At 38.3% G+C, this 20,830-nt stretch overlaps 1 protein-coding gene across 1 annotated transcript in view; it reads left to right on the top strand.

Moving 5' to 3' along the window:
• Positions 1-18,158, top strand: part of MTMR7 (myotubularin related protein 7) — a 41,195-nt gene extending 23,037 nt beyond the window's left edge. The window contains exons 7-14 of the mRNA XM_005149151.3: positions 3,880-4,012; positions 7,995-8,104; positions 10,041-10,166; positions 10,887-10,936; positions 12,329-12,529; positions 13,744-13,884; positions 15,785-15,911; positions 16,380-18,158. Coding sequence (XP_005149208.2) covers positions 3,880-4,012; positions 7,995-8,104; positions 10,041-10,166; positions 10,887-10,936; positions 12,329-12,529; positions 13,744-13,884; positions 15,785-15,911; positions 16,380-16,739 — 1,248 coding nt within the window. The 3' untranslated portion in view covers positions 16,740-18,158. The remainder of the gene's footprint in view (positions 1-3,879; positions 4,013-7,994; positions 8,105-10,040; positions 10,167-10,886; positions 10,937-12,328; positions 12,530-13,743; positions 13,885-15,784; positions 15,912-16,379) is intronic.
• The last annotated feature ends 2,672 nt before the right edge of the window (positions 18,159-20,830 follow it).

The following is a 20,830-nucleotide window of genomic DNA, read 5'->3' as shown; positions in this document are numbered from 1 at the left end:
GCAGAGCTGGAGCAGAAATGAGGAATCTGTCTGGTTGGTGGTTCACTGAAGATCTGGGGGCTGGTGAGAAAGTGCTGAGCACTCACAGCTGTAATCAGAGGGCAGAGTAACCAGAGAAACAGTAGCCAGAAAATCAGGGCTTTGGCATGTCTCATTGCACTTTGTAATTTGGTAACTACTTTGACCTTCGGGTTCGCTCTGTTGGGAAGACAAAGATGTCATCACCTTGTAGTCCTGAAAAAAATGAATCATTATCAGCAGTAGGACAGGATTGCTACCACTGTATTCAGAAGAACAGGCTTCAAATATGAAGCACAGACCTAGCTGCCTAAATAATGCTTGTTTGTAACAGTTTTCTATACGTAATAATAGTTACAGCATAATGTTTCCTGGCTGATGATACTGGTAGTCTTCCCTAATTAAGGAAGTTGCTCACTGATGGGATTTATTTCTAAAGACTGACTTGGCTATTAGTAATGTTTTACAAGATATTAACGGGAATGTCCCATTCTGTGAACTTTTCTGGTAAATGACATCGAGACACTTCCTGTGCGCAGTGAAAAAAGCCTGTACTTTCAGTGGAGAGAGTAAAATTGGCTTGCTCTGCCACGAATGACGTCATGCTTCCAGCAACTCTGGCATCTTCAGAAGCCACTCAGGAGATAAAGTCTGCTTTCATTGAACTTCTGTAGAGAAAAGGGTTTTGATGTAAAGAAATTTGTATATGCAGATTCCTACTTCTCTGTGCTACAAGACTGACTAATTTACTAAAGCTCCTGTGATCCCTGGTGCCATACAACAGCCTTGTTCCAATTCTATACCTCCTAAATGCATCTATAAATCTAGAGGGTGTAGGAAGTGATATGTACCAGTATAAGCTGCTCCTCAGTGAACTTTCAACAAATGTAAAGGTAAGGTAGCAAGCCTGGTGCAAGGTTTCCCATTGCTCTAGGAAATTAAAAAACTACCTGCCTTATCAGAATTGGCTCCTTGCAGAGATTATGAATACTGATGGACCCTGGAATTCAGCATTCCCAGATGCTCCTCATATGTTGTGCTTCATTGTGTTTAATAATCTTCAAAACAAAGGACTTGGCTGTGGAAGAAAGCTTTTTTTCCACTTCATTTAACTATACCAGGGTGACAACATGCAAAGCTTTACTTAGGTTGCTGTCTGTCTTGGTTTTATTTCTTCCTCTATTAGCTTTACAGAAGCTAATATAAACTTACTGTTTATGAGTAGAACAGATTAATTCTATAACTCTTCATAACAAGACAGGACTTGGTTATTGTCCACATGAAAGATGCCAGGAAATCTGCCAAGTGAGGTCTGTTCCCTTCAGAGGTTGTATCCTCATATTCACTGAGATTAAGCGAGGTCAGGCACAATGTAGAGAGCTTTACAACAACTACTTTAAGAGCAGCAGATGGAATTTTGGTAGGTGATGTGGAAAACTTGTTAGTAAATATTGTGGCAGCTGCAAAGTCTGGCAACTGACAATATTTAAAATAAATGAGTGTCAGAAAGCCTTGCAAATTTAACCTTGTATTTATTGACTTTTAAAGTGGGTTATTTCAGATTGTCTTTTAAGAAAGGATTTCTGTGACAATTGATCTGCTGCAGAGACAGTTAACAGCATTTATTTTACTGAGGATTAGGTCAGTTAGGGGATAGATGTTTGTCATTTAGTGTTTCAGGGGGTTGTGGTGGCTTAGATTTATGCATACAGATCTTTCTTCTTAGACACTGATGTCTACTTCAAAAGAGAAAGATTAGGATTCAGCAGATAATTTATATCTTTCTAGCAAGTCACACTGAGGACTTTGTCCTTAAAGGACACGCTGTTCTCAGACTATCTGGGCTTTTTTATTGTTCATTGATAGAACATCAGCAGACAGCCGGTTGATAGACAAGATTTTTTTTTCCCCCTATGCTTTTTCCCAAATGCATACTACAAGTTAAAGGAAGTTTTACACAGGACTCGAGTAAATGAAAAATGCTTGGGGTTTCCTTTGGTTCCTGTCTTGGAGTTGCATCATGAAATTAGTATAATGCTTCAATTCCAAATGGTGGTCCAGAAATGTAACTACATATTCCTATTGCGAAGTTCTGCTCATGAGAATAGATGGGCTAGAAAGTGTGAACATGGGAAAAAATCCCAAATATTTACATATTAATTTGGACAGAATAAAGGAACTGAAAATTTGTCTCATCCAGCTGTTTTCTTGTGAGTCTAAAATGAAATTATAATGGCATAAGAAATTTTTAGTCTTTAGCTGTTTCCTTTGAAAGTTGAGAGGTGAAATTTGGTCCATTGAAACCTATTTTGATATATGATGTGACAAAGCTGAACTTGTTAATCTCAGCTGGAGGTAAATTGGCAGCAGACAATCAATCCTACTCAATTGTATTCATTCAGGTCCAAACTAAAATTGAATATTGGCAGTATGTGTGTTTGGGGTGGAAGAGATCAGGAAGAGACATTCTTGTGTCCCTTGGTACCATTAGTAGATTACTGAATTAGATTATTTCGAGTTTCAGAAGCAACCACAGAGGCAGCAAATCAGTAGTACTGCCTGCGATATTGGGAAATAAATGAGAAATGGAGTTATCTGCCTAGTCTCTTGTCTCCTAGGCAATGCCTAAGAGATATTTTGCTTCGATGTTTCATGAGCATTGGCTCTCACCACAATGAAGATGAGTCACTTTTTGTCCAGCTGATACCTTGTAAGGTCTCTCCAAAAACTTTGTTAGTGCCCTCCAGTCTGGATGTGCAATATCCATGGTTATTTAATTCTGAAATCTTTCCTGAGCAGCAGCTGTCAGCTGTGCTAGGCATGTGCGTGTGGCATGGAGGTTGTGACACGTGGACTGCTTTGTTACTCTTGGAGCCTTCATATTTCTTGGGAAGTTCAAAGGTTCCCCAACCTTACAGTGTATTTTGTAGAAGAGCAGGAACTTCATGCAAAAAGACAGTTTCTTTCTATTGTACAGTGAGATTTTGCTACAGGAAATAAAACTTGAAAATAAAATAAAAATAGAGTAATAAAGTAAAAGCACTTCACTCATTTGGATCAGCTCTGCCTCAGAAGGGGAAAAATAAGCATTAAAAAAACCCTTAATTTTATGCTTGGGAAAACTGAACTAAAGAATCATTTAGTGACTTTCCCACGCCATGAAACAAGTAAGATATTCAAAGACAAAACTCCAGCTTCCAATTGCATGTATTTTTTGCTGAAGCAGAGCACAATATTTGATAGTTCTGCATTGCAACTGAAGATATTTGTGGTAATTTTGTTAATTCAAATATTTTGTGGTCTTATACAACTACAGCCAAAATAATATAAACTTAGGAAGAACTCCAGCTCTCTCTTCATTATTCCAAGCTTCAAAGAAGTAAGCTGTATCAACTTTTGGATGATATGAGCACAAAACAGAGTAGTTTGGGCAACATTAAGAGTACGTTATGAAACAGTGGCATGGCAGATAAGACACTGCCACCTGCTGGATGTATTCTGCTAGTAAACATAATGCTCATCAAAAAATTAGATCAGAATAGTCTTTTAAACCCAAATTAAAACCTTTATGCTCTTGTCGAGGAGCCCTACATAAGCTGTGGGTTTTTTTTGTGTTTAATCTCACTAATGAAGTTTCACTCCAGTGTGTAAAATAGAGGTCAGAGGCTCAGCAGCCCAGTGCTGTGCAATAGTCTGTAAAAGATCCCCAGCTCCTAACCCGCTGTGTTGACACCATGATAAATGCTTCCTATTTGTGCCTGACTTAAATCACACTGATATATTGCAAGAGACCACAAGCTTTGTTTTGAAAGCAGTATGCTACTGGGTTTTCATCTAATTTTCCCTATTTTTTTTTTCCAGCTCAACGCAATGGCAAACAGAGCAGCAGGGAAGGGATACGAAAATGAGGACAACTACTCCAACATCAAGTTTCAATTCATAGGCATTGAAAACATCCATGTAATGAGAAATAGTCTGCAGAAAATGCTTGAAGGTAATGCTCTAATGAAAACTAGAGGAAAGATTTGATCCTTCTGTCATTCAGACCAGGGTAACTGCTCTGAAACCAGCAGCAGTGAAAAGGGGTATGAAAGGAGATCTTTGCCCATTGCAGCTGCGTGTAGCTGCCTGCTGACTAATGGGACTTGTACAGTGGAGCATCATCACAACTAGTGGTGAGTTCCTAATCATGCAAACACCTTGTTTTGTGGGGGAAATCCAGATATCATTTACTTCAATGACATAATTCAGTAAAGTGTGATGCAGGTAAAACAGTCACTCTCTTTGTGACATATTTATACTTAATTCCTCGGTCTAAGGGTGTCAGGGAGGAAAACAAAAGGATTTTTAGCTCATTACAAAGTCTTGTTTGGCTAGGAGAGAAGCTGGGTGAATAAACCTGTTCTTCTATTTGTTCAGTTTAAAAGTCAAAGTAGTAAACAACCAGCCTGGCTGCATGGACAGTTCTGTGTATTATTTTTGAGACAAAAGTTTGTAAGAGAGGCCCACAGTTCAAAGTGATCTGTAACAAGGTTATTTCTAATTCATTTAACACTTCAGGCTGCTTGGGGCACATTCCTTCATAGCATCTCTTTTTAAATGAGCCGTATGCACAAAACATCTGCTTTTTTCATAGGTTTTATATTTGCTGTGTTGAAATCTCTTATTTAGCAATCTGGTGATAAGACTGGAAATTAGATAAATTAAATCTGTGAGTTCAAGCACTTGAGGCTTTCAAGTTCTTTTGTTTCAAAACAAATTATGACTTTCAGTGTCCGAGAAGGGCTTTTCTCATGCAAGGTGCTGCATAGGTTTTCTTTTTCCATTTTCCTTCACGTTTCTCTGGTGGTCTCTAAAATAGATATGTCTGCTGCTCGTGATCTGGTGTGAGATGTTACAAGGTACATAAAAACCTCTGAAGAGACAAATGAGGCTGATGAAAAATGTTTCATGTGTGCTGCATTGTTGCTTGGAAGTGTACGGTGTGGAAAAGAGGACATCAAGACATAATGGGTCTGATGTGTTGTTGCAGAAGTGCAGGGTCAATTTCATTCACTGTACTGGAATTAAGCAGAAGTGAAGGTTGGAGGACCTTCTGCACATGAGAAACTGCAGATTATTTTCCATATTCAACTTTAAGTAACTTTCAATGCTGAGGAGATTTGAACAAAGATTGATTATTGAGTTTTCTATCGGAAAATGCACTTGTATTAGGAATGTGTTCATTTCAATGATTTTTCTTTAGGGAAAAGCTGAATAAATTAATTTATAATTGTAATAATGTCAATGATTTATTTGAGTAGGTAAAAAAATTTGGTTCCAGCTTTGTAATTTTACTGACTTTGTTTCTAAAAATTTTATTTCTCTTAACTTTAACCTGTATTTCACTTTGTATAATGTTAAATTTGGGCAAAATACATCATTATAAAATGATCAAATTTGTAGGATGAGAATTTTTTCAGAATATGCAAAAATGTTGAGATTTGACTGTCCTCTGGAAATAAAATGCATGCAAACATGCTGAAGTTTCCTTCCCTCTCCCCAAAAATGTTTTACTTCTGTCTCTGCTGCCTCATATTGCTTTAGTATAGCACAGATTTTTAAAACTATCACTTAAAAAGAGGTATGCGTGAAGATCCTTGTCATCATTTGATCCTGGTCACAGCCTCCTTGAAATTATTTTTAATATTAGAAAGAAATATTGCACAAGGACTTCTTCCAGTAAAGAGTCAAGGTCTGATTGAGGCTAACTTTTGGTGTTTGTGATGGAAGAGCTCTGCCACACATCCAGATTTGACCCCCATTCATTGTACATTGAGATGATGACCCCACACGCTGCTTCCTGTCTGTATTTAAACGCTGTCTGTACATAAACGGCCAATATGAGCTTCTCCTCCCCTCATACCAGGAGTAGTTGCTGATACATGAGCAGCCCCCTGATCCTTTGACTTCAGCAATGGATCAGCCAGAAAGAGAGCCCTGAGGGTTTGGCCTGCAGAATCTACTCCTTCCTCTGCCTATGGCCTTCCTGCTAGAAATGGGGGAACTGTCCAGCATTCCACTCTAGTACTTTCACTGTTGAAAGAAGCAGTTTCCACTATGTGTTCTGTTTCTTTCTCCCTTACAGGGGAAGGGAGTGCCACAGGATTGCTATGAGTTCTGCACAGGCGCTCTTGATTTTCCAGTGCCCATGCAGTGGGTGCAGCAGGTCTTATTTCTCCAAGATTTTTGTGCTTTTTCTGCTGGGATAGAAACACCTTTTCCCTGTAGAGTAAGCCTCATAACTGAATTCATAATGGAACTCAGTATTAAGGTCCAGACTGGTAGCCAAAATCATGTGAAATATACAGTGTATGCCTTTTGGACAGTCTGAACTTTGCTCAGTGAATTGGTCAGTAAATATTTACTCTAATTTGGTAGTGGGAATGAGAAAAGCACTATTTCAGCCTTTCCTTCGGCTTCTGTAAATAGAGACAGCAGCTTCAGCCAGAATTCAGCTACTAATTGGTCATGCTTCCATCTGCACAGGAGCATTAATCATGTGAAAAGCTGTTTGCTTTCAGTGCCACTATCTATGCATTTTTATAAATATCCTTCAAAAATGACTTTTAAAATAGCCATCTGGAAGAGGTCCAATGTATAAAGATTGCAGGACTCTGTATGGACACATTAAGCTATCTTCCCCCTGAATTAAATGGAGTTAAGGCAGCCAAATATCTTCAGATGTGGTATAAACTCTGACTTTGCTTGTAAAACCAAATTCCAATTACACTGAAGGACTCTAAAGTTGTGCCACTGGTCATAATGGCCATAAACTGAGTCCCTTAGAAGATTTCCATAGGATAAGAGACCTAGTAAGACATTATTAATTCCTAGATAATACATTAACTCAGTGAAAACCATGACATTTCTCACTGTATTCCTTAAATGCATTTCACTAGTTAACATCTTTTTTCCTTAAAAGGCAGTATAATTGTACATGGATCAAAATAAATGTATAGTCTGTTTATGGGGTGAATTTAGTGTCTCGCTGTTGAAAATAGATTGCACCAAATACTGCTGAGTATTTGTTTGCTGCTAGACTGAGCAACCTTGTGTAGTGGAAGGTGTCCCTGCCCACAGCAGGGCGGCTGAAACTGGATGCACGTTAAGGTCCCTTCCAACCCAACCCATCCTACAATTCTATGATTTGATTTAGATTCTGACTACCCTCTTTTTGTCCTGAGGTGACAAACTCTGTAATATTAAAAACCAGACACTTGGATGCAGCAGGGTAGAAACTTAATGCTGTAAAAACTGGCAGAGTTTGCTTTCTTTCAAATATGGCATAGAGCTTGGAAAGCTTTCAGGAAAGTATTTTCCTTGATGAATTACAGATTTTCCTCACCATCAGAATACTTCCTAAGTGAAGTTTTAATAAGGTTTCATTCAGGGATGGAGAACTGTTGAGTGAATCGCTTTCACTCAAATACCATCATCTGTGATGATGCTGATGGCTGGGTTTGGTGAGCCTGCTCTTAGAAATTCATCAGCAAATATGGCTGTGAATGAGAGGCTGTGGCACCACTTAGGTGGCTGTCTGTCTGTGAGCAGAAACTGTATGCTTCCAAGCTCTCATTATTAAATACACAATCCCCTCTCAGGGGTTTGAAAACTTCACTCCCAATACAATTCTGGAAAATCTACTCTGCACAGGATGTCTTTGGTCAACTGTTTGTAATAGGCTCTGTAACAGCTTCTCTTTTTGACTTAAATCAGCAGACTGGGGGAAACCTGACCCATACTCTTGCTTAAATATATGCTGCTTTTTTTTTTTTTTTCCCCAGTGGTAAAATTTGACTGTGAAGTAGCCATTCTTTTCAAAAGATGAATGTTTCATATGGAGGGTATCTGAAGAGATAACTTTTTGGTTGAACAGTCAGTGAAAGCCTCAGGGTCTACGATTACGTACCTTTAAGATGTGGCTTATTTTGCAGTTTGTGAGCTGAAATCACCTTCAATGAGTGACTTTCTGTGGGGCCTAGAAAATTCTGGCTGGCTGAAGCATATCAAAGCCATTATGGATGCTGGCATTTTCATTGCTAAGGTAATGTATGTAAAATGAGAACTAACCTGGCACTAACCAGGTACAGAAACTGAGGACCAACTTCTCTGCTTGTGGGTAACTGCTCTTCAGTGATGTATCTGAAAAAATACAACATCTTGAAATGCTTCATATATGAGGGGAGATGATTCTTAGGTGCTGTCATGTGGACATTTTGTTAATATGGTAAAAAGAACCTTGTGTTCTTCACCAAAGAACCCAAATGTACTAAAGCCTCTACTTGTCTTCATCTTGTATGCCAGGTAGTTGAATGTCCATACCTTACCACCCACCAGTGATTGTCACTGTTTCTTTCACTATTTCCCCTGCCTCTTCCACTGATTTCTGGACATTTTCTTTGTTGAAGGTTTCTGTTTGAGGACTACTTCTTTTCATGTTAGTTGTAATACAGGAATATTAGCTACTGTGTTATCCCCTCTTGAGTTATTTAGCCATGAATAAAATTCACCTCCTAAACCAAATCCTGCACATTACCATGGCCAAACTAGCAGTTTCTACTCTTACATACTTGAGAATTGGTTCAGAAAAAGAGCTGGTGGGTTTAATAAGATTTTTTTTTTCTCCTAATCCTACCCAAAGTAATGCAGAAATTTATCATCTACTGACGGTAGTTTTAGTTTTATTACCCCTTCCTTGCCTTTTACTGTTTTAATTCTTATTTTTGAGGTTACTGTTACAATTTCTTAGAGGCCATTTTGTTCATGTCCTGCTACATATGACCATATGAATAAAACTTCCTGGCTTTCCCTTCTCAGTAACTGCTTCTTTCTCTTGCTTTGCTTCTTTCTTCTCAGCAGGCAACTGTTTCTTACCTGAACAGCAGCTGCAAGATAAATGCATGTTGCTATTTTCCCAGCCCTAGTAGCTTTCATTACCTTACAGAAGTCAGGTCATTTACATTGGCTCTTGCCAACTTTTCCCCCATGGCTAGTCTTAAAATACAGTCCAAAATAATTTGATCCTTTGTCCCTATGCTTGCTAGCTTCTCGTGCCTCTTTGAACATGCATTGTGACCCATTCTCATTTGTACCATTCCAGGGTCTCAGTTGTTGGTCGCCTGCCCACAGGGCTTCTATTTTAGTAGAATTTACTTGTCTCTTGAGATAAATATAGATAACTTATTATAATTCCTTGTCCTTATTAAACCCAAACTTAGTTTAAATGTTTGTTTTTCTAAGTAGTATCTTCCCTAAACTACATTATTTCTCTACTTTTAAAATTAAGTTTTCTTTAGAAATGACAAAGGCCAAACCCCTTCAAATTAAAAAAAAAAAACCAACCTCAAATTCCAAAACTAATGCAAACCAAACTTGGGAGAACTTAGTATGATCTCTTCTTTATGTGTTTATGTATAAAATGTCATCCTCCAACCTCTATCATTTACATTAAAGATACTGACACAATCTTATTTATTAGATATGGAAGTTTGCCATTCCCATGGACTTCCCCACAAACCTCGAGAAGTATGTCACAAGTGTGCAATGCAGTGTGTTGTAAGAATATCCACACTAGTGCTGGCATCATAAGCAGACATTGCTGTTATTGACCTTACTATCAAGATGGGAAATTAAAAGCCATATTTGAAGTATGGCTGTTCTGTTACTGGTATATGAATTAGAGCATTAACTGCATTGGAATCTGCTTTAGATAGCTGTCTGCTCTGACAGATCCCAAATCCTCCTATAAGTGGAGCATAAACAGGTGATGCTGCAGCTGCCATGTTTCATGGGATGGAATGAGATTAAGACTTTTCAAACAAGGGAAATAACCCTCAATTCTAGGAATCTGTGGCAGAGTAAAAAATGAATGAAGTCTCTCAATATCCAAATTAATACTCTACATTGAAATGTCTCACTGTTCCTCTCTTACTATTGCCTTTCTCCCTGCTTGTGAAATTTCTGACTTTTTCTGTCTTTAGGCTGTGGCTGAGGAAGGTGTGAGTGTGCTTGTTCACTGCTCTGATGGCTGGGATAGGACAGCCCAGGTTTGCTCCGTAGCAAGCCTTCTATTGGATCCGTATTACAGAACTATGAAGGGATTCATGGTAAGCAGGTTCTCTTTCGCAGAGTAAATGAAGTATTATGGCATCATATAAGATGAGTATCTTTGGTTTTGATGGAAAATAAACTTTCCTTAAATATAACTTGCTTTTTTAAGTAGGAAGGCAGGTTTTTATTTGTCCTTGTTACAGTCCCCCAGTTTCTGTATGAAATGCTAGCGAAGGTGGGAATCATTTGGGCACCCATTTATATCTTTTTTCCTAACCTTGACAAGAGACACTTGCAGCCCAAAGAGCTTTCATCCAAGCAAGAATTTGTATTCGTTTTCAGGGATCAGTGAAGTTTTGAGTATCAGAAGCTCTCTAGACATTAAACTGCAATGTGCAGCTATGTTGGAAAATCTGTTCCTTTCCCAAGCAATACAGCACTGGTAAAGCATCTAGGAATGCTTATCAAATTACTGGTTACACATTAAAAAGATGTTTGAGATGTTTTTAGATGGATCAAGCTAAGTGAAGTTGTGCTGAAATACTGGCATCCTACCTGCATCCATGCAGAGTGCTACTTCCCCTGAGCTCATTATTTTTCTGCTTATTCTATAAGTTATCTGAGATTCTAATACTGCTTTCTTACATCATTCTTTCTTGGCATTGTTCTGCTTAATCTAAGAACTAACTGGGATTCCAATATTGCTTGTTTGCACCACCTATTTCAACATGTGTCAGCTCTGCTCCACAACACTGAATGCAATATTCTCATTTTAGGTGTTAATTGAAAAAGACTGGGTTTCCTTTGGTCACAAATTCAACCACAGGTAAGGCAGTGCTAAGGTTTTTCTGTGTATATTCTTATATAGTCAGTATCTGTTTCCATTCCAATTCTACTTCCTTCTTGCCTTACGAAGTATACAAACCGAATGCCCTCAGGAAACCACCATACCCTTTCTCCTATGATGTAAATTTGCTGCGTGGATAAATCAGTCAAATATTTTCCTATCAATCTATCTGTCTTTTCCTATATATGCACTCCAAGGCTGCTATTGGGAATCCTCAGTGCTGGTCTTGTAGTTGCTACAAGCATTGAGAGAGCCATGTGAAATGAAAGTAGTGTGTATGTGGCTTGCAAAATCCCTTTGGATTCCACCATATCTTTCAGTAGTGCCAAGACTCCTCATGTAAGTCGCTGATCAATAAAGCCTACAACTTCCAGGCCAACACTTCATCTTAGGCATGTCTGCGAGTTATCTATTACATAAAATATGTTCCTCCTACTACACTCTGTTCTAACAGAACAGCAGGATTTGTTCAGAAGCGTCAAGCAAAGCAAAATGGAAAGTCATCTATTTGGACAAGTTACTTTGCACATCCATTATGTAACTGCTTTAAACGTAATAAAAATGTTTGAAGGATTTATACATTTAGACATGGATAAATATCCAAATTTTCTTTCTTTCTTGTATTTCCTTTTAGTTTCTGTAAAGATAAAGCATTTTTTATATTGGAGTTTAATTACATATTGCTTGATTTGAATATGATTCTCTTGTAGTTTCAGAAAAAACACCCAAAACTTTCAGGAAATCTCTGTAGCTCCTCACCACTTGTGAAATTCTAGCAGGAATTACTACATTTCATATGATATGTCAGATGTCTATCGGTGGTGAGAGATATTATGAAATATAATCACCACTGCTAGCTTTGGTTTGCAGTGCAGTATTGCTTTATTTTCTTTGATGCATAAAAATAGTAGAAATTTTGTTTTTAGATGTTTATGGAATTTCCATTGGTTGATATATATAAATATATATACACACACACAACAGATAAGCAGAATAACTGATTGAAAATGCTTCTTCCTATTATGTAGACTTAAGTGATTGTCTATGACACTTTTGTCAGTAAGTCATTGCAGTCATTCTTATGACTTATTTTACTGTGGTATAACTTTATATTAATAGCATTAAAACATGTAGCTGTCAGGAAACAAGACACCCATAAAAGTATTATTTTTTGTTTGTATTTGATAAATTCTGCTTTCATTCTACTCAACAAATATTGCATAATTTTTGTAAGTAAAAATACATAGTGGCAGTTGAGATTTTATAAACAAATCTTGCTCAGTAAAAATGAGGGGTTTGTTTTCATTAGTTTTAAATCGGTTTTCCTAGAGGATTTCAGGTTATAATTGAACTTATCTTGTCTTGTTTCAGGTATGGCAACTTAGATGGAGATCCAAAGGAGATATCCCCTGTTATTGACCAATTCCTTGAGTGTGTTTGGCAGTTAATGGAACAGTTTCCTTGTGCCTTTGAATTCAATGAGAGATTCCTCATCCACATACAGCATCATATCTACTCTTGCCAGTTTGGGAATTTCCTGTGTAACAGCCAGAAGGAGAGACGAGAGCTGAAGTATGGAAGTCTTTTCTTTTGTAGCATATTTATGTGTGGAGCCTGTGGGTGGTGGTGTATTGAGGAGTCAGACATGTGCCAGTCTACTTGTATGTGCTTTCTTAAGGGGCACAGTGCAGCGTAGAATTCTTGGCTGTTGTCTTCTAGCAACACAGATTAATACAGGAAAAAAAAAGTTAATCCCCTGGAATCTGGCTCTGCTGGGAGTTTAATCCATGGGGTGCGTGACAGGCATTAGGGAAAACTGACAGGAGCATTAGCCCTTCGGCCATGTGGCCCTAGCTTTATTGCAGCATTGACAACAAACAAGGCAAGCTGTCACTGTAGCTCTAATACAAAATATTAACTCTAGTTACGTTCTCACTTTAAGAGTCACTGCTCTTCTATGTTTTAACCTGTCTTTGGATCTCATGTCAGGACATTTTATTCCTGATTTCTTCGATACTTTCTTATGAACAGTTTTTTTGTCTGGTAGCTCTCTCGGAGACTGAGCCAGCAAACTATCCTGCTGTCTGGCCCCAAAGCAATTAGGAATTAACCTACCTGCCCCCAGGCACAAGCAGAGACAGTAGTATCATTCCTGGCAGTGCTAGTGTTCATATCTGTGCCTGGGGCTCTGGTTCCTCAGGTACATCATGATCCCCACCATTTACTCATGCATCCTGATCCTATCAGCAGTAGTCATGAGAGGCAGGACAGGGTTGCTGCTTGCTGCTGCTATTTGGCCCCTTTCACTGCTCAAATGCAGAGCTGCCTCAGTGCCATAGTCCATTTAAAGTCAAAACCTTCAGAAGTCATCCTATCCCAAGACCTAACTAACCTAATGAGAAATAACTGCTTAATGGTGTAGGAGTGCTTTTAAATGTGGGGATCCCTTTGGTGTAGAGATTGGTCTGAAAGATAAGTTTAGGGAAATGATCGACTTGCAAAGGAACCCATCTCTCCACCTTATCTCTCAAAAAAACCCCACACCACCAGAAACGCTGCTCCAGATTTATAGCAAATGGATTGGATTTTGCCTTTAGTGACCAACAGAGGAATATGGGTCTCTTGCTTTTCTATATTTGTAACTGCAGACTAATTCTGTTCAGGAAGTATAAAGCAGATTATAAATGAGTAAGTACAGAGCACTAGGATGTCACAACTAAGCTTTAGTTATATCTGACTTTATTTTAATTATTTATATATATATATATATATATATATATTTTTAGAATCCAAGAACGAACATATTCACTGTGGGCTCACTTGTGGAAAAATCGTGCATATTACCTGAATCCTTTGTATAGACCTGACTACAGTAAAACCCAAGGGACCATGTGCCCTCAGATGGCTCCATGCAACTTCTTGTACAAGTAGGTAAAATCACTTGCTACTAAGAATTGTAGGATGTGTTTGTACAGAACAGAGTGCCTTTGTATTCAATATTTGTCATTCCATAAGGTGACTTTTAGAGAGGAAATTCAGTCTCAGATGCTATGTGTTTGTTCCTTGTATGCTCATAATCAGCCAACACCTCTGCACCATTTCACAAAGGAGTATTAGTCTGAAAAGAAGCTTAAGATTAAAGCTATATTGATAGTTGTGTGTCCTAATTTCATAGTTACTTACTTCTTCCACTGACAAATGTCTCTTTCAGTTCTGTTCTCATCTGCAGCTTCCAAATTTCAACTTCTTCCATTCCACGATTTTGTGGTATTTATTTGGATCAACTAGTGTCAAAAATAAAAAGAGACATTTCAAGAAAGGATAGGGTTTCATTGCTAAAACAAGAGTTTAGTAAAACAAACAGCAGAATTCCCCAACACTGTTGCTGTACCTCAAAAAATACAATTTGATTTTACTTTTTTTTTCAAAATGTAATAAAATAGCATAATTTAGAAATAATTACTCAAGTCAGAATGTAAATAGTAATAATTGTAACATCAATCTTAACAAAGATTATGAGAACTTGAATAGAAATTAATGAAAACTGTGATTTAGGTAAAACTAATTCATTTTCTAGTTGCACAGAAAAAGTACCTGTTAAAAGTCAGTAAGTATCCTAAATGACAGAAACAGAATTCTCTTGTCTGCTGTTCCAGGTCACATCCACTTTAAAACAACTTTGAAATACTCACTAATAGCATTTTTTAGGATAGTGGGATTTATAAAAGAACTACTGATACTGTGTATCCTCCATCAGATGAGTAATCCTGTTGATTTCAGTGGAATCACTTGGGTGCCTAAAGCTTTCTGAGCATGAGCTATCAGATGATAAACTTAAAGGGGAACATGACTTAAATAGTATACTACTGGGGTAGGAATAATAAGGTACGTGCGTGCTCCACCAAGGAGCATGCATGTACACTGAAAATCTCTGTCAGCAACTTGGCTGGACAGCTGCAGCTGACAGCAGGTCTCCTGGTTACTTAACATGTCTGGTGAACTCCTTACGTGCTCAGAGTGTGACCGTGACCATGTATTGCCAGGAAGACAGAAGATGGGAGGAGAGCTAGAGTAAGCTATGGACTTACAGTTCAAGTCCTTTCCTCCTGAAAACAAAAGATCAGCTCAGCTGTTTAAATAAAGGTTTGTCAAGCAATTCCACAGAACAAGAAAACTTGCCAACATATGCACGTCATGCCACCTCCTTAGGCCAGTTTAAAAGGTCAGTTTAAATTTTAAGAGAATAGGACACTCTTCTATACAGTGGAGGAAAAAAACGCCTGTTAACTCCTGCACCTCACCACTATCACCCTCACCATCCCCTCTCCTGCCCCAGACAAAAACAAGCACATAAAACTTCAAAGTTGACCCTGTGGGAAGTTAAACAGCAGTTGAGAACTAGGATTATGAAAAGCTGCCTTCAACCCCCGCTATTTTATAGGTACCATTCCTCTAAACCCCAGAGTGTAGAACAAGAAAATAATACAGCCAAAACTTGTGTTCACTGAACACAAGTGAACCCACAACCACAGGATCCAAGTCCAAGGTATGCCCACCTTTCTTTCTCTTGTGCATCATAACTGGTTCAAGCGGTTTACGTCCAGAGTTGCGTCTTCAGGACAGAGCCAACACAAATGAACCATGTATCTTACCAAATATTCAATGAACTTAGTGTATGCACTCTAATGATGAATAATCCATGGATGGATCGTTTAGGACAACACGTGTCTGGAAAAACAAATAAAACCCCCTGTGTATTTCAGCTTTCTGATGCCACCTCACCAAATGAGAAAACTGCTAAGGTCAATTGCTCTCTGTCAATTGCAGGTTCTGGAGTGGTATGTACAACCGCTTTGAAAAGGGGCTGCATCCTCGGCAGTCAGTTACTGATTATCTGATGGCAGTGAAGGAGGAAACTGAGCAGCTGGAAGAAGAGCTGGAGGTCTTAGGAGAGGTAATAAACACTTGATCTCGATGCCTCAGACTTAACTGATGGTAAATGAAACCCAATTCCATACACTGCAGAGTCCCCTATGTGCTACATCCTTTTCCATCATGAGGATGTTCAGTTGTCGTCTTTGTTCTCACAGAAATTACTGTTTTACATTTAAGACACAACAGTGGACTTTCTTTCTTTAGGGATAAAATTTAACCTGTGTTGGTGCACAAATACTACTCCTGAAAGGAATTTTCTATCCTTCAGTAACTCAGAAGGAATTGTAATTCGGGATGTTGTAATTTAGCACTGGTTTGTGATACATTGTGCACTTCTCTTACTCCATAAATGCAAATAGGCAGATTTAAGGGTGCAAATTGGGTTAGGCTCTGAACTTATTTAAAAACAAAAAAAGGCAGAAACAGATAAGAGGATTAGCAGGCCCTAACTATGTCAGTTTAATACCTATTTTTATATTTATTTCAGAGATTGGCGAACCTTCAGAAATCACAATTAAATGATAATAACGTCAAGAGTAAGCAACAAGACCAAAGCAAACATTTAGGGCTTTCTACTTCCAGCAACAGCTTAGCTAACACTCCCCAGGAGTACAGCAATGATCTGAAATCATTCCCATCCCGGAGCCCTTCACAAGGGGATGAAGAAGATTCAGCCCTGATTTTGACACAGGACAACCTGAAAAGCTCTGATCCCGACCTCTCAGCTAACAGCGATCAGGAGTCTGGTGTGGAGGACTTAAGCTGTAGGTCTCCAAGTGGGGGTGGCTGCTTGCCTAGTGAAGACAGTGGCAAGGATTCAGATGAGGCTGTGTTTCTGGCGGTCTGAAATACCTTCACAACAGTGAGGACCCAAATAAAGTCAAGCCCCTCGCAGCCTGGAATGAGATCTTTTCAACAGATGAAGAATGTGAGTAGTGTGTGGCCTAAAGAAATAATCCAAAGAAAGGGAACTGTGCAATTGTGTAAGTAAAGATCAAAGCAGAACAAACCATTATTAAAGACATAATGCTAAAGAGAGGTAGTATTTGCTGTTATATTTAGTTAAGTCAATGTGGTATTTAACCTTACCAATCCTGTATGTAATTATTCCTTACTTTGTACATTTCCATAATTATTTGTTGTACAAAATATTAGTTCTTCTCCAAAGAAGTGAAATTCCAAACTATTATCTTACACATAGGAACAAGGTTGAAGATTTCTTAGTGTTAGGTTTACTGGTGAATCAGTCAAAAATTTTTGTAGAGCTTTTTTGCCTTCAGACAGTGTCTATGTCTATATTCTTCACTTTTCTTCATGGGAGGTGTTAAATTTTGAATTGCAACAAATACTTTGCATATTCTCCTATTAGAATCCTTTGCAGCAAAGTAAAACTTAACAAACGGATGTGCTTGCTTAGGGGATAAATGAAGTTCTGATCCTGCAAAGAAGTCCTTTGGTAAGCAGCAGCTGCTGCTGCACATGAACGCACCCCATTTGTAATTATACAATATTTACAAAGCTTTTCTGGAGAAGCATCCCTTTATGATATTCCTTTATAATGCTTAAGTACATTAGACAGTATGCCCTAGCATCTTTATATTTTATTATCAAGTTACATTCTTTATATTTTGCCCTTGCTTCAAATCAAGGTAAGATATAAAGGTAAAATTTTAAAGGTAATAAAGCCCCAAATGCCTCCAGCCTATTTTAATTCCTACTTGAAAATGTTTTATATGGTGTGAGTGAAGTATATATACAGCAGAAAGAACAGGGAATCCTGACAAATACCACTTATGGAAGCATCTCTGAATTCAGAACTAAAGAAAGGTTATGCCCATAACAGAACTGTTATAAAGAATATTTCTTCCAATTTTTATTGTTCAAGATAAGCCAACCACAACTAACACTGGGGTTTTTTTATCCTCACACAAAATTTCCCTTTTAGTATTTGTGCACCTGAACTGAGCACACAATGCCAGTGTAAGACTGATTCACCATGACACAAAGTTTAACCTCATTGGAAGATTTTTCATATTTTTTAAGAGTAGGAGTAATAGCTTTCATAATCATAGGTACAGGAGAAACCACTGAAAAAACTGAGGACTCTTTATCAGGGACAGTCGCAGGACATGGGGGAATGGGTTCAAAATTAAACAGGGGAAGATCAGGTTAGATACAAGGAAGTTCTTTACTGCTAGGGTAGTGAGGCACTGGAACAAGCTGTCCAAGGAAGCTGTGAATGCTCCATCCCTGGCAGTGTTCAAGGCCAGGTTGGACAGAGCCTTGGGTGACATGGTTTAGTGTGAGGTGTCCCTGCCCATGGCAGAGTGGTTGGAACTAGATGATCTTAAGGTCCTTTCCAACCTGAACTATTCTGATTCTATGTTTTTGAAACTTACTAAAAACGCTTCCATTTGAGGTCTGAATTCTTCAAAGATTTATTTATTTTTCTTTTGATTAAAGCAAGCAATTAAAATATATTTCATATGGCTGCTCTTTCCTGCTTGAAGGCAATGTGGTATTGAACTCTAGTAAAGCAAAGCAGTAGTAATGTAAGTCTAGTTACATTGATTTGCTTACATTGATTGCATTTCATATGACTCCTTCAAATACAGTCTTACAGGCAAAATTAAAATATATAAATATACCTCAACTTAGAAGCTTTAATTATTCACTCTGCTTTTACAGAATGGCTTTTCATCCTGTTCTGTGAACTTATGTTATTAAAAATGAGTAGGTAAACTTCAGCATTATTGATGCCCTCTTAAGGGAACTGCTGTCTTTGAACAAATAATTCAATTCCTAACACCACGATTTATGTTAATATTATACTGCAAGGCCGGATCCTCTATTTGATAAATCACTGTATGTCAAATGAAATAATAAATACAGGTAGGATCTATACTCTGTTGAGAATCTGGCCTTCTGGGTTTTAATCTTTATGAATTTTTAATAAATGAAAGCCCTGATTTTAATTGCACTTTTTAAGATGTTTCATATTTTGAATATAGTCTGTAAAATTTATGGTATTAAAGGAGACTCTGAACAGGGTTTTCTCAAGCTAAATAAACATGCTGCAGAGTCAGAAATGAAAACAAAACACACAAATATTTTACCTAAAAATGAGTTTGAAAATGGGCAATATTATTACAACCCGTGCAATATTATTGCAATCTTGAAATGTAAAATTATGTATGATGGTATTGTGTCCTATTAGGCATGTCTAGAAATAAATGCAGAGCAGTGATATATGCAAATTCTAAGTGCTGTCTTCACGTCGCTTATGCAACTCCTTGTAAGTAGCTTTACAACTAAAATACTACTAAAATACCAACACACTAGCATTTTATATTAAGCTTTTACTTAGCAGACCTCTGTGATTTTGCATTAGCTACTGCTGTTTCATTCCAATATATGTAACAGTGGCATTATTAGCCTGCTGCAAAATACTTTTAAATAAATCATATTATTTCACACCAGTGAATGAATCCGAGGTTTGCCTTCCCAATTTTTGCAATACAGATTTTCACTTACTCAAGAGTAATTTTGTCACCAAGACAAATTTTGAGACCTCACTTGGAGTTTTGTGTGCAGTTCTGGTGTCTTCAACATAAGAAGGACACGGAACTGTTGGAACAAGTCCAGAGGAGGGCCACGAGGATGATCAGGGGACTGCAGCACCTCCCATATGAAGACAGGCTGAGAAAGTTGGGGCTGTTCAGCCTGGAGAAGAGAAGGCTCCATGGAAATCTCATAGCAGCCTTCCAGTATCTGAAGGGGGGCTATAGGGATGCTGGGGAGGGACTCTTCCTTAGGGACTGCAGTGAAAGGACAAGGGGTAATGGGTTAAAATTTAAACAGGGGAAGTTTAGATTGGATATAAGGAGGAAGTTCTTTACTGTTAGGGTGGTGAGGTACTGGAATGGGTTGCCCAGGGAAGTTGTGAATGCTACATCCCTGGTGGTGTTCAAGGCCAGGTTGGACAGAGCCTTGGGTGACATGGTTTAGTGTGAGGTGTCTCTGCCCCTGGCAGGGGGGATGGAACTAGTTGATCTTAAGGTCCTTTCCAACCCTAACTATTCTATGATTCTATGATTCTATCATGTATTCACTAGCTGTTTTATTGGTAGCTCTATGCAAGAGATAGACAAAGGTGTTAAACTGGTAATGGATTCTTCAAAGCTGAGAAGTAAGAACCTGAAGGGCACAAGTCAGACTGTTGGATACCATTAAAAGTAAGGACAGGAAAAGAACAAAGTAAGTAAAAGGAGGGAGACAAAGAAGGAAAGCTCTTTGTAAAATTACCAGTAAGGCAGGGAACCACATTCTTTGAAGACAGGGGCAAGCAAGAGCATCAGTTTACACCTTTAAAGATGCTTGGTGACACAAACTAATGGCAATTAAAACTCAGCAACAAGGTGGTAGCCTTTTCAATGGAGATACACATTTTGTCACTGTTGACCAGCTAACTGAATGCTTGTATGCGGATGTTACCCTGATCTGCATACAAGTCATAAAGTTTATCACAAACATCAGCTGCAGCAATGGGGTGCCTCCACATGCAGGCAGAATATAGCTTTTAGAGTGGCTGGCCATCCTTACACTGCATGGTGCAGAGACCAGGAAACACCACAGTGACAGAAAAATCCTCCAAGGATGGGCAAGTCACTGACAAGTCATCTGGGAAGGGAGACATGTAGAGTGGGGTAAGTAAAAAGTAAGGCAACTTATCACAGTATTAAGACTACTGAATAATGTGCCAAAGATCTAGGGCTGAGTAAACTGCAAAGCCAGAATTCAGAGGCCAGAAACATTACCAGAGTGGGGCTATGAGAAAGAAAGGTAAAACAAACATTCAGCTTTATGCTATTTAAATTGCCAGTAAAGCATCTGGAAGCAGGAAATCAAATCATGTTAAACCTTAGAAGAAACTTTTAA

This window comes from Melopsittacus undulatus, chromosome 7, assembly GCF_012275295.1.
Source record: "Melopsittacus undulatus isolate bMelUnd1 chromosome 7, bMelUnd1.mat.Z, whole genome shotgun sequence".
Taxonomy (NCBI): Eukaryota; Metazoa; Chordata; class Aves; order Psittaciformes; family Psittaculidae; genus Melopsittacus; species Melopsittacus undulatus.
This window is presented reverse-complemented; position numbering and strand designations above follow the sequence as displayed.